Here is a 16,019-nt window from a genome sequence, read left to right on the forward strand (position 1 = left end):
CAATGGATTGTATAGGTGGGGTGAGTCCAAGTGAGGAGTGAGGGACAACACTGGGATTGAAACCCTGGGAAATTGGGAGAATGGACCAGCTTTCATAAATAAGAAATTCCAGAAAAGCTAAGAATCACAGAATCATAAATGCAGAGCTGGAAAGGATCTTAGAGACCATTGAGCCCAACCTCCTCATTTTACAGACAAGAAAACTGAATACTAGACAGATCAAAGGACTACAAGTGGGGATATAATGAATAAGTTCTATTTTGTCCATGATGAGTTTAAGATGTCTATGGGACATCTAATTTGAAATGGATATGTAGGATTTTATCTGAGAAGAGAAACTAGGGCTGGATATATGTTTGAGAATCATCTTTATGGAGATGATAGCTAAGCTCTTGGGAGTTGATGAGATCATCAAAGGAGAGAATAGAAAGATAGAAGAGAAAGAAGAGGGTCCAGGGAAGAACTTTTGAGGCCATCCTAACTTTGTGGAAGTAAGAACAGTGAAGATTCAGCGAAGATGACTATGAAGGAATAGTCAAACAGGTCGGAAGATAACTAAGAGAGAGCAATGTTAAGAAAACCCAAAGAGGAGAGAATATCTAGAAGCTGATTGATAGTCTGATGTTCCAGAGAGATCGAGAAAAATGAAAATTTAGAAAGTTGACATTAAATTTGGCAATTAAGAGATTGTTGACAAATTTGAAGAAATCAGCTTCGTTAGAACGATGAGGACCAAAGTTAGTACATTTGGGTTTAGGAGACAGAGGAAAAGTGGAGGCAATCAGTATATAGATGACTTTTTCAAGGAATTTAGAGAAAGGAAAGAGAGATATGAACTGATAGCTAGCTAATGATAGCCAGTGCAGAATGAAATTTGTAGTGGACCAATCAGCATAATTTTGTGACCTCTTGCAGTCCCATTCAGCAGTATATGAATAGGAGCAAAGGAGGCAGATGAAAGCAGTAATTCAGGTTTGGACATATCATGACATATCATGATAAACAGTAAGAAAGAAGGAAGGAAGTGAAAGAGAGGGATTTATTAAGTGCCAACTACATTCCAGGCACTGTGCTAAGCAATTTGCAAATGTTATCTCATTTTATCCTCATGATAACCCTGTAAGATAGGTACTATCTCTAACCCCTTTTTTAGTTAAAGAAATCGAGGCAGATAGAATTTAAGTGACTTGCCTAGGGTCATAGCTAGTAAGTGTCTGAGGCCTTCCTGACTTCAGGTCCAGTGTGCCACCTAGCTGCCCCAATAATCTTTAATAGGACTGAGGTACAAGGGATTAGAATAAAGGATAGTGTAAAGTTCAGCTGGTTTAAGAAAAGGTTGCGTTTAGGAAAGTAGGAGAGTATTGTCAATGCAGTGGTCACGGTCTGAGAAAGTGGTGGGGGTTTGAAGAGATTTGGAACTTGCAGTGAAAATTAAGAGGATGAGAGGTTAAAAAGCATAGAGAAAGATAGAATGATAAAAGATTGTGATCAGATAAAGAAATTTCAGAGTACATGAATATGGAGGTGAAATATTCGTGGAAGTTGGCAATATCAAGGGTAAGACCATGTCTGTGTGTGGCTGAGGTGGAGTGGAGGAATTGGTCATGGTAACTGAGTAGAATAAGAACCTAGGAAGTTAAGGTACTTTAGGGGACATCAATACGTATGTTGAAGGCACCTAGAATGAGGGTGGGAGTTGGGCAAAGACAAAGACAGTCAGACACTAAACTTACTGAGAAAGGAGGGATTTAATATCCTTTAGGTTAGTAGATAATGGCCACCAGGATCTGTATGGGATGATAAATTACAAGGTGAACCTCAAAAGGAAAGGCTGCTGAGTGATGATAGTAGAGGGAGAGTCTGGAAGTGGCAATGAAAAGCAAGAAATATTCCAGTTTCACTAACATGACCAGTGAGTTGGGGCATATTAGAAAAAGTGTAGCCTGTGCTGAAAATGGGGGAAGCAGTTTTATCAGGAGGGAGTCAATCTCAGTGAATGCCAAAAGGTAGATGGAAGGAGTGAGAAAGGAAAATGTTTTAGATTCAAGGAAGTTCATTAATTATGGAGCAGGCATTCCAAAGGGTCAGTCAGATTTAGAGGGGGCTTTGAGAGACTATTTATAACATAATATTTATAAAGTACATTGCAAACCTTAAAGTGCTATATGAATGCTAGCTATTATTCAAAGTCCAGGCTCTGCCACTTACGACCTATATGACTTTTGACAGATTACTTATCCTCTCTGGACCTCAATTTCATTATTCCTGAATTGAAAGACTAAATGACCTCTAGGGTTAGTTCCTGTTCTAAATCTATGACTGTTCACGATCTCACTTTCTCCTATTGTAATAGTTCAGCATCTTCCTGGAAAAGAGGCTCTTAATTTTTGTTGTGTGTCCTTCTCCCTGAGGTAATTTGATGCTGCCTTCTTAAAATTGTGCTTTTAAACGCATAAAATAATAGGATTACAAAAGAAATCAGTTACATTGAATTACGGTTCTCAAAATATTTTTTAAACTAATTTCGTGGGCTCCTGGTAAAGAACTGCTACCCTAAAGTCTGATATAAATTAAAATGAACTTTGCAATTAGTTTGAAAACATAGTATACTACATTATGGCCAGAAAGCAGAATCATTTCTGAAAGCCTTAAATATTAGAAACTGACTCTCCATTAAACATATTGAGGTTATGTAAACTATTTTTTTTTGTGTTTCAAACAGAGTAAGTACTTAACAAGTGGTTTTCAAATAAATGAAAGAATATACCTTAAAAAAATAAATTAAGGTTGTTTATATGTCTTATGCTATGTCTCTGGTCACTAACTCTTGTTTCAAATTCTGTCTATATAGGCATTATGGGGTTTGCCATACGGAAGTTTACCTAGAAAAACAGTCCCAAGAGCTGAAGAAGCAACTGCCCAGAACTTTGGTGTGCTATATGACTTCAATGTAAGTGTCTTTCCAGAGAAGCATTGCTCTAATGTCCAGAATGGACCCAAACCTTTGGGAATCCAGGGACATGGTTCCTGGAATGTACTCAACATTTCAGAAGCAAAAGTCTCATTCCACTATATTGGAAATGGGTAACAATCTCTTGGAAATCCAATCCAATTCTAAGGATTTTCTTAGCTGTGGTGGAGTGATTCCAAATCTAGCCAGCTGTGAGAGCAATTTTTTTGAGTAAAAAACTGTGGCTGAAACTTGAGGGAATCAATAGTAAAGTACAGAATGAACCCATACTAGGAGTTCAAAGAAAACAAACAACCATTCATACTCTACTAGATTGTAAACTCCTTGAGGGCATGGATCAATCATCCCTTATCTTCTGTGACATATTGTAGGCACCTGAAAGTCTCAGATTTTTAAAGTCAACAAAGTGAAAAAAGAGCCATTCTGATTTATTTTGATTTTCCCTGAGAGCTTACAAATGTGCTTTTTTTGGCAAGGGTGGTTGAAATTCTCCTGCTTGTCTGATAGAATCAAAACTTTCAGACTTGAAAAAAGAACCACCCTGCCTCAATGTACTGACTTCAAGAGTTCTTTGTCCTCCCTGGACAATAATAGCACTTGTTGATGATAAGAATATTTTAATTTTTCTACTGGCATATATCTACTTACTGAGAGTATTTCATGAATTGGACTTAAATCTTTGACAATGAGACAGCTTATTTCAAAATTACATCTAGAGCAGAGCTGCTTGAAGTGTTGTAAAGAATTGTGGGGTGAGGTCTGGTCACCCCCTTGGAAGGCAGCTTAAAGAAAGTAGACAAAGGGACAGGTCTTAAATAGAATGGAAAATGAACATAGAAGGAGGAAGAAAAGAGAGTACTTATGTTGAGAACTGTTCATATGTTTAACTTGGATGCCATTCCTTTTCTCTAACATATATTGTCTTCCCCACTAGGTTATCAACTTATCAGTGGCCAGAAGTCATATCTTCTAGTTCTTCTGTATATCACACAATGTGATATACAATATAATATACCTTAGTAAGGTCTCAATAAACTTTGTTGACTGTCTTTTTGAGGTGAGGAGAGGGACGTAGATTTGGAACCAGAAGGGAACTCAGAGGACATCTACCATAACTCCCTCATCAATGTTTTTAGTGATCTGCATAAGTGAATGGTGTAGTGGATAAAGTCCTAGAGTTGGAATCAGTAATAACTGAGTTCAAATATTTCCTCAGAGATTTTGTAGCTGTGTGACCTTAAGCAAGTTGATTAACCTCTCTCAACCTCACTTCATCTGCAAAATGGGCATAATAGCAGCAACAGGGTTATTAGGATCAAATGAGATAATATGCGTAAAGAACTTTGAAAACCTTCAAACAATATGTAAATATTAATTATTATTATTATTTATGTAGTAAATGACAAAGTTGGGATTTAGACCTAAGTCTTCTCTCTTAAAATCATGCTTTTATACTATGTTGCTTCTCTAATCTTCTGAAATCTAAATAATGCTCAACACAAGAAACCATTGGCTCTGAAAGAAAGAAGGGAGCAGCAGAGTGATTTGAGCAGTGATATAAGCATACTTTTTAAGAGAGGTTACTAGTTTCTGAAAGAAGAAAATAATCAATCAGAGGGGTAACCAGGGCAGGGTGATCAGGGATTAATCCCAGGTCAACAACATTTAGAGTGTTTAGTAGAAGTAAAAAAAAAAATTTAATGTGCTTAACAGATAGCAAGAATATTTTGTTAAAAATAGAAAGTTGCCTTTTGGCCTGAGAATTCCTCCCCGGCTTGATCTGCCTTACTCCACCACCTCTTTCAACCTTGATTTTATTTAATTTTAAAAGTTAATTTGAGGGCATGTTTCATGCTGCTTGCCCTGGGGCTGTTTTGTGATGCTTCCCTCGGGCACTGAAATTTCTAGTCATGGCTCCAATCAAGGTACAGAATAAGCACAATAATCTGATGGGACCAATATTTCCAAGAAGGACATGAAGTCTACCACCCACACAAGGTGGGCCTTTCTCTTTCTTTTTTTAATCTTATTTCTCCTCTCTATCCCTTTTCCATCTCTTTTCACTCTCCCCTTCTTTATTTTCCGTTTTTTCCCCATGCCAAGTCTGTATGCTAGATCTTACCTGTGCATATTATTTGGTCCCACTTGGACCACTTGATGCTGAAAAGATTGGCATTGTCTGGGAGAGAACCCCAGAGTAGGGAGAATCAACTCACAAGAGCATAGGATATCAAGAAGTCCATGAAAATGTGACAGAGAAAGGTGAAATGGGATTAGGGCCCACTTGTCACCATAAGGGAAGAGTATTGAAAATAAAAAGCCAGAAAACTTTTGTAGGGGGGTCACCATTGGTAAAAAAGACTATACACTCAAATGTCTTTCTTATATTAAATTTTCCAAACCAAACACAAAGACATAGATATACACACACAAAAACACACTCATATTCTTAACTGGGGATTGGCATTCAATATTATGGAAAGATTCAGCATGCAAATGTGAGAATGCTTGACAAGACTTCTGTCATATTTCATCTCTCCATGGTGTTTTAGGAGGAGGCACAAAAAATCATGGCATTGATTTCCACACTGTGTTTGATTGGGTAGGTAGGATCTAGTGTTCCCATTTAACAGGTGGAGAAATAGAAGTTCAGACTACATAGATGAGTTATGCCAGGACAGCTGGGGGTTGGTAGCTAGGTATCCTCACAATACAATATAGAAGAAAATGAGAAAACGCTATAGATCATTGCTTCTCCAAGTCTTATTTGGTGATCTGCTCCCAAACTCTCATATCCATGCCTGATCTGACTTTGAGTATTTATTACCAGTTGTCATCCCAAACTCTTATATATATATATATATATGTGTGTGTGTGTGTGTGTGTGTGTGTGTGTGTGTGTGTGTGTAATATTTCATGACATACTGAAAAACAAATGTGACCCATAACCTTTGGTGGAGTTGTTTTTGTTTTGTCATGCTGCCATGCAGAGGAGTTTCACAAACTGCTGTTGTTTTTCATTGCATGTGGGGAAATCACAAGCTTTTTTTTTTCTTGCCTAATTTATTTTATTTTAATTTATAGAATAAAACAAGCATTTGCATAACATAATATAATAAAAAAGATGATTGCACACGTAACTGCAGATCTACTCTGCAAAACTTGCTATTTCTTTCAAATATACAACAAAATTATCATGTACCTTCTTTTTCCCTTTTTTCTTCCCTCCTCCCTCCTCTCCCCGCCAGCCACAGAGATGGCTACCATTCGACACAAATAGGTATATATATGTAAAATTATTCTATACATACTTCTATTTATCAGTTCTTTCTCTAGATGCAGATAGCATCTTTTTCATATGTCCTTTGTAATTAATTTGGGTATTTATGACAGACAAAATAACTTATTCAGTCAGTCATTCTTAAAACAATATTACTGTTACTGTATACAATGTTCTCTTGGTCTTGTTCATTTCATTCTTCATTATTTTGTGCAAGGCTTTCCATGTTTTTCCCAAAATCATTGAACTCATCATTTCTTGCAGCACAGTAGAATTCCATCACAATCATATAACACAACTTGTTCAGCCATTCCCTGATTGATGGGCATCCCTGCAATTTCCAGTTCTTTGCCACCACAAAGAGAGCTGCTATAAACATTCTAGAATATATAGGTTCGTTTCCTTTTCCCCTAATTATCTTTGGAAATAGACCAAGTAGTGGTATTGCTAGATCAAAGGGTAATTTAATAACTCTTTGGGCATAATTCCAGATTGCTCTCCAAAATGATTGGATCAGTTCACAATTCCACCAACAATGAATTAGTGTCCCAATTTTTCCACATCCCTTCCAACATCTGTCACTTTCCCCTTCTATCATTTTAGCCAACCTGGTAGGTATAAAATGGTATCTCAAGTTTGTTTTTATCTTCATTTCTCTAATCAAAAATAATTTAGAGGATTTTTTTTCACATGACTCTAAATTGTTTTGATTTCTTCATTGGAAAACTGCCTATTCATATCCTTTGACCATTGATCAATTTGGGAATGATTCATATTCTTATAGATTTAACAAAGTTCTTTATATATTTTAGATATGAAACCTTTATCTATTAAATTATTTATAAAAATTTTCTAGTAATTTTCTGCTTTCCTTCTGATCTTGGCTGTATTTTTTTTTTGTACAAAAAAATTTTAATTTAATGTAACCAAAATTACCCATTTTACACCTAACTTTGCTCTCTATCTCTTGTTTATTCATAAATTGTTTTCTTCTCCATAAGTCTGATGGGTAATATGTTCCATATTCTTATAAATTCTTATAAAATCTCTCTTCATATCTAGGCCATATATCCATTTTGACCTTATGGTAAATGGTGTGAAATATTGTGACCTTGGTAAATGGTATGAGATATTGGTCCATGCCCAGTTTCTGCTATTCTGCTTTCCAGTTTTCTCAACATTTTTTTTTACCAAATAATGAATTCTTATCCCAAAATCTTCAATCTTTACCCTTGTCAAATACAGGATTATTATGTTTATTTGGTGCTGTAAATTGCATGGTTACTCTATTTCATTGATCTACCTTTCTATTTCTTAGCCAGTACCAAATACTTTTGATAATTCCTGCCTTATAATATAGTTTAAGATCTGGTAGTGCTAAATTTCCTTCATTTATATATATTTTTTATTTTTCCTTTGATATACTTGACTTTTTGTTTTTCCCAATGAAATTTGTTAATATTTTTTTCCTAATTCAATAAAATAATTTTTTGGTAATTTAATTGGGATGGCAATGAATATTATAAATTAATTTGAGTAAAAATTGTCATTTTTATTATATTGGCACTGCCTACCCATAGCAATTAACATTTCTCTAAGTATTTAAATCTGATTTTATTTGTATAAAAAGGGTTTTTTTTTAAATTAATTTTGTTTGTATAGTTCCTGAGTTTGTCTTTGCAAGTGTACGCCCAGGTATTTTATACTGTTTGGAGTTATTTTTTTTTTACTATCTTTTTTTTTTTACTATTTCTTCATGCAGAGTTTTGTTTGTGATAGATATATAGGAATGTTGATGATTTATGTGGATCTACTTTATATCCTGCTAGTTTGCTAAAATTATTAATTGTTTCAACTAATCTTTTATCTGAGTCTTCGGAATTTTCCTAGCACATCATTGTATTGTCTGCAAAAGGAGATAGTTTTATTACCTCATTCCCTATTCTGATTCCTTCAATTTCTTTTTTCTTCTCTTATTGCAATTGCTAGGATTTCCAATACAGTATTGAATCATATTGGTGACAGTGGGCATCCTTATTTCACACTTGATCTTAGTGGGAAGGCCCCTAGTTTATTCCCATTATAAATAATGCCTGCTGGTTGTTTTAGATAAATGCCTTCTATCAATTTAAGGAAAATTTCATTTCTACCAATACTTTCAAGTGTTTTTAATAGAAATGAAGGTTGAACTTTATCAAAAGCTTTTTCTGCATCTATTGATATAAATCATATGGTTTTTTTAAAAGGTTTTGTTATTTATGTAATCAATTATGGTAATAGTTTTCCTTCTGTTAAACCATCCCTGCATTCCTGGTATAAATCCCACTTAATCATAATACATAATCTTTATAATATATTATTGTAATCTTTTAGCTAGTATTTTATTTAGAGTTTTTGCATCCATATTCATTAACAAAATTAGTCTGTAATTTTCTTTTTCTGTTTTTCACTCTTTCTGGTTTAGGTATAAGTATCAGATTTATTTCATAAAAGGACTTTGGTAGAATCTTCGTTATCTATTATTCCAAATAATTTATTTAACATTGGAATTAGTTGATCTTTAAATGTTTGATAGAATTCATTTGTAAATTCATCTGATCCTGGTGCTTTCCTCTTAGGAAGCTCATTGTTGGCCTGTTCAATTTCTTTTTCTAAAATAGATAACTTTAGATATTCTATTTCCTCTTTTGCTACTCTAGGAAATTTAAAGTTTTAAAATATTCTTCCATTTTATTTAAATTGTTAAATTTATTGACATATAATTAGGCAAAATAACTCCTCATAATTGCTTTTATTTTATCTTCATTAATGGTATATTCACCTTTTTATTTTTAATACTATTGATTTCATTTTCTTCTCTTTTTTAAATCAAATTTAAAAATTATTTATCTATTTTTTGTTTTTTCATAAAACTGACTCGTAGTTTTATTTATTAATTTAATGGGTTTTTTTACTCTTCATTTTATTAATCTTACCTTTAATATTTAGGATTTGCAACTTGGTGTTTAATTGGGGATTTTTAATTAGTTTTTTAAATTCATTAGTCTGCTCTTTCTCTAGTTTATTGATAGAAGCATTTAGAGATATGAATTTTCCCCTAATCACTGCTTTTACTGTATCCCATAGGTTTTGATATGTTGTCTCATTGTTGTTATGCTCTTTAATGAAATTACTAATTGTTTCTATGATTTGTTCTTTAACTCAGTCACTCTTTAAGATTAGGTTGTTTAATCTCCAATTAGTTTTTAATCTGTTTCCTTGGTCCCTTTTCAAACATAATTTTTATTGCATTATGATCTGAAAAAGATATTTCTAATATTTCTGCTTTTCTACTTTTAACTATAAAAATTTTAAGTACTAATATATGGTCAATCTTTGTAAAGGTACCATGAACCACTGAGAAAAAGTGTATTCCTTTCTTTTTCTATTCAAATCTCTCCAGATATCTATCATATCTAGTTTATTTAAAATTCTATTAACATCCTTAACTTCTTCCTTATTTATTTTTTGTTTAGATTTATCTAGTTCTGAGAGGGGAAGATTAAAGTCCCTATTATTATAGTACTACTATCTATCTCCACCTGTAATTTATTTTATTTTTCTTTTAAAATTTTTGATGTTATAGTATTTGGTGTAGAGGTTCAGTATTATATTGCTTCATTATCTGTGGTACCATTTTTTAAATCAAAATGTAGTTACCCTGTTTATCTATTTTAATTAAATCTATTTTAGTCACAATTTTGTCTGAGATCATAATTACTACCCCTGCCTCTTTTGCATCAGCTGAACCATAATAAATTCTATTCTAACCTTTCATTTTAACTCTATGTGTATCTCTCATTTTTTAAATGTGTTTCTTGCAAACAATATATTGTTGCATTCTGATTTTTAATCTATTCTGCTATCCATTACTGTTTTATAGGTGAGTTCATTTCGTTCACATTCAAAGTTATACTTACTATTTGTGAATTTCCCTCCATCTTGTTTTTACTCACTATTTTCCTTCTCAGTCTCTCTTTTTACTCTACCCCTGTTACCTTATCTTCTCCCCTTGCCCTCTTATTTCTTGTTTTGCCCACCTTCTAAAAATCCCTCCCTTATCTACTTACTCCACCCTCCTAATCTTAATCTATACACTTTTCTAAAGTCCCTCCCCCATTCTATCCCCTAGTTTTTTAACTCTCTAAAAGTTCAGAAGACTTCTAACCCTCTTCAAATGTATACATTGTTTTCCTCTTCAACCCAGATGAGAGTAAGGTTCTGATATTACTAGCCCTCCACCCCCACCTACTTCCTCTGTATTACTTCTTATTTTCATGCCCCATTTTTATAAGACAATTTCTCCTTTTAACCTTTTCCTACCCAATTTTGTTTCACCTCACCATACACAACTCAGCCCCCAAAGCTTTTCCTATTTGTCCTTTGTAGAATGGTCAAACATTTTGATGTGCAGGTCATTATGGGAAGTAAAGTGGTTTTGAATGTTTCTGCCTTGATTTTGTGGGCCCCCTTCTGGTCTATTAAAGTTGTATAGATGAAGCTGAAATAAATCGAGGTAGGTAACCATCTTTAATAATATACATACATACATATATGTGTATGTGTGTGTATACACACACATACACATATATGTATGTATGTATATATATATATACATTTGTATGGCACTTTAAAGGTTGAAAAGAAATTCACAAATATTGTCTCATTTTATACTCATAAAAACCCTGAGAAGTAGGTGCCATTATCATCCCTATTTCGCAGATAAGGAAACTGAGACAGAGATTAAGTAACTTGTTCAGGGTCTCATTGCTAGTAAATGTCTGATGCTGGATTTGAACTCAGGCCTACCTGACTCAAGGCACAATACTCTATTAACTGCTCCATCTAGCTGCCATTTAACCAAACACAGGATCATAGATTTAGAGTTGGATAAGACATTAAAGGTCATCCAATCTAATCCTTCATTTTATAGAAGAGGAAGCTGAGTCTCTAAGAGGTGAATTGACTTGCCAAATTGACACAGATAGTAAATGTATGAAGGAAAGATGTTATGAAATCTTTTCTGCCCCTTTACATTCTTTTTCTTAACTAAGTTAAACATTTATCTTAAACTACCTTTACACATATGTGCTTACAAACCCTTGTTTTCAAAGATAAACGTGAATTCAGACTCTGTCTAATCCATATTATTGATTAATCAAAAGGATAAATTGCAATACAAAGAAAAAACATTTTTTAAAGACTTGTAATTATCACTGCCTTCATAAAGGAGAGATTTACTTTTATGCCCTAATTGGGCCACATTGTAAAAGCCGTCATGGCAGACCTCTAAATTAATTGAAGTAAAGTTTTATAAAGGTCTGGCTGACTATATACTGCTAAGGTTGAAGAGGTTTATAACCAAGTTAATTATAGGGTGATGGATTTTTTTGCCCCAATGTTATTCATGAAGACTATTTACCAAGGTTTATTAAGGGCATTTGATCTGTGTTGGTGGCTGGTATGTTCATCTTTATAAAATAACAGATCTTTGATGTATTGAAATAAGAAATCCTCCCCAGAGGTGATCACTTGAAGATAGTTACATTCCGTTTGCTAGACCATGAATGAACCTTCTTAGAGAAATTATGATGATTATTATTACTTTAAACTTGATATTTAAAACCAGTAACAATTAACCAATAATATAATCAAACGTCAGGTAGAACCCTAGAAAAAAATCTTTATTTAAACAATTTATATCTTAATTAGATACGGAAGAAAGCCTCCACAAATATTATACTGCATATCTTAGTAACATAGATTTAAAAATTGCATATGTTTATGAGCAGCTAGATGGCACAGTGGATACAGCACTGGCATTGTAATCAGGAAAACTTGAGTTCAAATCTTCTGGCTTCAGATACTTAGCTGTATGACCCTGGGCAAGTCACTTAACCCCAATTGCCTCCAATAAACACACACACACACACACACACACACACACACACACACACACACACATGCTTACTTTGGGTCCTCTTCAAAATCTCTCTGAAACTCTGTTGCTTTTCACTTAGTTTTCTTTTCTTCAAAATGTAATTGTAGACTACATATATGCTGCTCTGGTAATGTTGAGTTTATTTTCCATCATTCACAAGTCTTTTCCATATTTCCTTTTTCTTCAAATTTATTGTTCTTTGTATTTCTGCAATTTTCCATTGTATTGAATAGCATAGCACTGTGAATGAATCTTTTTTAACTTTATGATGGCCTACTGGGAAAGTCTACATACTTTGGGCAACAGTTACATTCATACATATAGTAGAGTTTATGAAACTGCTTGATTCACTATGATATGGTCTGTACCTGTCCATATATATTTTTGTACATAATATACAGCTTTGCCAATGTCATTAGGTAGCAACCACCATCAAATTTTGAACGCTTTTCAAACTGTAGAAGTGACTTGACTTTTGTATGGATTTAGAGTAAACAGTGGTTTCAAAATCATTTTAGGCTCAATCTGTCACAATTTAATTCAACTCATTTTAGAACTTTTTGTTTTTTTAACAGGGCTAGTTCTGTGCTTAGGTGAAGTACAGACTTTCTACATGGTATGTTCTGAAGACCACTGGGGGACAATTCCTATAAAATATCAGTTATTATTGTTATGATCTTGTGAAGGTTTTTTGATAAAAGAACACAGTCACAATATAAAAGACTGCTTGATAGAGAGAAGAAAATTGTGGTAGTCACTGAATATATGTTTAAGGTAGAACCTTTAACTAGGGTGGGACCACTGGTACTTTTACCCAGGATACTGACCTTTAGAGGGTGCAAAATTTAACACATACATTCTCTCCTCAGCTTAGAAACAATTGAGATTAACATTTCATAAAAAAATTTGAAATAATGGAAAAGTCACTCTGGAGTCAAATCATACCTGTCATGCTTACTACCTATGTGAACTTGGGTAAGGAACTTAACCTCACTGGATATGTTTCCTTATCTGTAAAATGAGGTTGGTTTAGGTGGCCTCTGAGATGCTTTCTAAGTGTAGATGTATGATCTTATGGTACTATGATGAATAATTAGTTAAAACAGGAAGCTATTACCCGTCTGTGAGCCACTATAGTAACCAATTACCTTTCCATGATTTTCCCTGAGATTCGGCCTACACTTACCCTTAAGAAGTTAAAAGTTTCAGATAATTCTGATAATTCTTTATTCAGCTTCAGTTTTAATCTTTTTTTTTTGGTGTTATGGACACCTTTCGAAATTTGTTGAAGCCTGTGAACTTTGCAGGGGTGGAGGAGAAGTTCTTAAAACACATAAAATGAAACACATAGGACCAAAAAGCTAACCAATTATATAGAAATGCAGTTATCAAAATACTTTCAGGAAACAAATTCATAGATCCCCAGGTCAAGAATCCCTGCTCATAATTTCTACTTTGTCTCATGGTTATTTTCAATACTTATGTAGCATTATATTTAACTAAGAGAAGGAAAGAAAACAGTGGTGGTAATGGCAGCAGTCTATGGAAAGTGATGTATTTTGGGACCTATTCTAGGCTGCTTTGAACCAATCAGGGTTGTCCTGAGGCAAAATTGTAAAGGGAAGCAAATTTATCTCCTGTGTTACCACCTTTTGGGTTTATTTTCCTTATTTTTCCACACATTCCCTCTTCTTCTCCCCCATACTAAGTGGCTAGGAATGTTTAGCCTAGAAAAGGGAGATTTGGTTGGGGGCAGAGGGAGATGTAAGAGCTTTCTTCAAACATTTGGAAGGATTTTCACAGACAAGGACAATTACACTTGTTCTTCTTAGATGCAGAGAATAGAAATAGAAGCAACAGGTTAAAGTTATAATGAGGCATATTAAGCTTGATGAAAGAAAAAAAAAGAAACTTCTAACAGAGTTAACCTAACACAAAACAAGAGGTATTTAAATAAAAGTTGGATGGATACTCATCATACTCTCTCTCTGTCTCTGTCTCTCTCTCTTTTTTTTCTCTCTCAATCTCTGTGTGTGTGTTTTAAAGAGGTATTTTTGAGAAATAAGCACTGAATTTGGTAATGTTTTAAGTGCAGGAAGGGTTACAAATGATTCCGAGGTTTGATACTGGAAATATGGGGTGATAGTCATGTCTCACAAAATACCAGGAAAAACTCTGTGTTGTCCTTTGCTCATGTCGCTATACTTCTGCATATATCTTATTTCTGGCTTACCAAATTGTAAGTTCAAGGGAGGATAGGGCTCATTTCTGATTTACTTTTTAAAAAATCCTTCTCAGTCTAGTATCTTGCACAATAAATTTTTGTTTTGACTGATTGAATGAATTAATGATGAAAAATCGAATTGGAAGAAATAAGTTAATATGTTCATTTTCATATCTTGAGGGAGAGAAAAAATGAAAGATACTTTCAAATGTCATCCATCCTGCTTGGGACTGAATTAATATAATCAATGTGCCTTAGTGAGAATATACAAGTCACATCTCAGGACTCCAGGTGACTGAGTAGCCAGGTGACTAGGAATGCAGTTGCAGACGTTGGAGGAAGTGGTCTCATCTTTCACTTACAATACTGTACTTCCACTAGCGAACAAACACTGAAAAACACCTTCTACATAAAGCCTTTTCACATCCTGACCAGCCGTTGTGCTCTTTGTTGTTCAGTCATTGTTCAGTCATTTAATTTGTGTCTGACTTTGTGGCCCCATTTGGGGTTTTCTTAGCAAAGATACTGGCGTGTTTTGGCATTTCCTTCTCCAGATCATTTGACAGATGAGGAAATGGAGGCAAACATGGTTAAATGACTTGCCCAGGGTCACACAGCTAGTAAGTGGCCACATTTGAACTCAGGTCTTCCTGACTCCAGGCCTGGTGTTCTCTCTACTGCGCAATCATTATCTTATCTTGATATATTAATACAGTCATGTGTTGTCTCTACCAACAGAATGTGATCTTCTTTGAGGACAGGCATTCTTTCATTTCTGTCTTCTTATCCCCAGTGACTAGCACAGTGCCTGGCATACAGTAGGCTTTAATAAGTGTTTGTTGATTGATAGCCTGATTGATCAAAGTAATAGTGCTGTGGGAATGGTCTTATGTCAGGACAGTGGCTTTTATTTTCAGCTGAGCAGGTCTCTCTGCCTGAAAAACAACAGCAATAACGAAACTTGCGTCTGCTTAGAAATGCTTGAATTTTGAATACATCAGTGTTGCCAATCAGCTAGGCAGCCAAACTATTCATCTTCCAAAGAAAAACAATGACGTTCATGCCCACAGTCATAACCCAAGTTTGAAAATAAATGCTTTGTTGTTCCTGTTTGCTTTTAATGATATTCCTTTCAGGCCTCTTTATCTTTGGGTTTTAGGGTATGGCACAATATTCTGTCCTCTTTTACGGCTATTACGACAATAAACGGACAATTGGAGCCATGAATTTCAGGATGCCCCTCTCCTACTTTCTGGTGGGAATCATGTGCATTGGATACAGCTTTGTGATTGTCATCAGAACGTAAGTTCCCTCTGTCCTCAGGGAAGGAGGAAATGATTACTGTAACCAAAAAAAAGGAGGGGAGATAGAAGAAGGATTAATTTAAGAACTGGGTAAAATTATTGTGTTGTTTTGTATCCAGAGAACACGCAAATGAGAGGAAATGATACACAGTTTTAATATCAGGACTGATGTGAGATTGATACTGCTCCTATATGGTACACAAGGTCTTCATATCACTTCTCTTCGCTTGATTTGACAGCTGGCCACTAATACCACTACT

General features: G+C 34.4%; 1 protein-coding gene across 1 annotated transcript in view; it reads left to right on the forward strand.

The window, feature by feature from the left end:
* The window catches only part of TMC1 (transmembrane channel like 1), a 226,033-nt gene that overhangs the window by 148,405 nt on the left and 61,609 nt on the right, over window positions 1-16,019 (forward strand). The window contains exons 10-11 of the mRNA XM_078151730.1: window positions 2,852-2,950; window positions 15,615-15,757. Coding sequence (XP_078007856.1) covers window positions 2,852-2,950; window positions 15,615-15,757 — 242 coding nt within the window. The remainder of the gene's footprint in view (window positions 1-2,851; window positions 2,951-15,614; window positions 15,758-16,019) is intronic.

Source organism: Phascolarctos cinereus, unplaced genomic scaffold, assembly GCF_003287225.1.
Source record: "Phascolarctos cinereus isolate Bilbo 61053 unplaced genomic scaffold, phaCin_HiC Scaffold_4;HRSCAF=312, whole genome shotgun sequence".
Classification (NCBI taxonomy): domain Eukaryota; kingdom Metazoa; phylum Chordata; class Mammalia; order Diprotodontia; family Phascolarctidae; genus Phascolarctos; species Phascolarctos cinereus.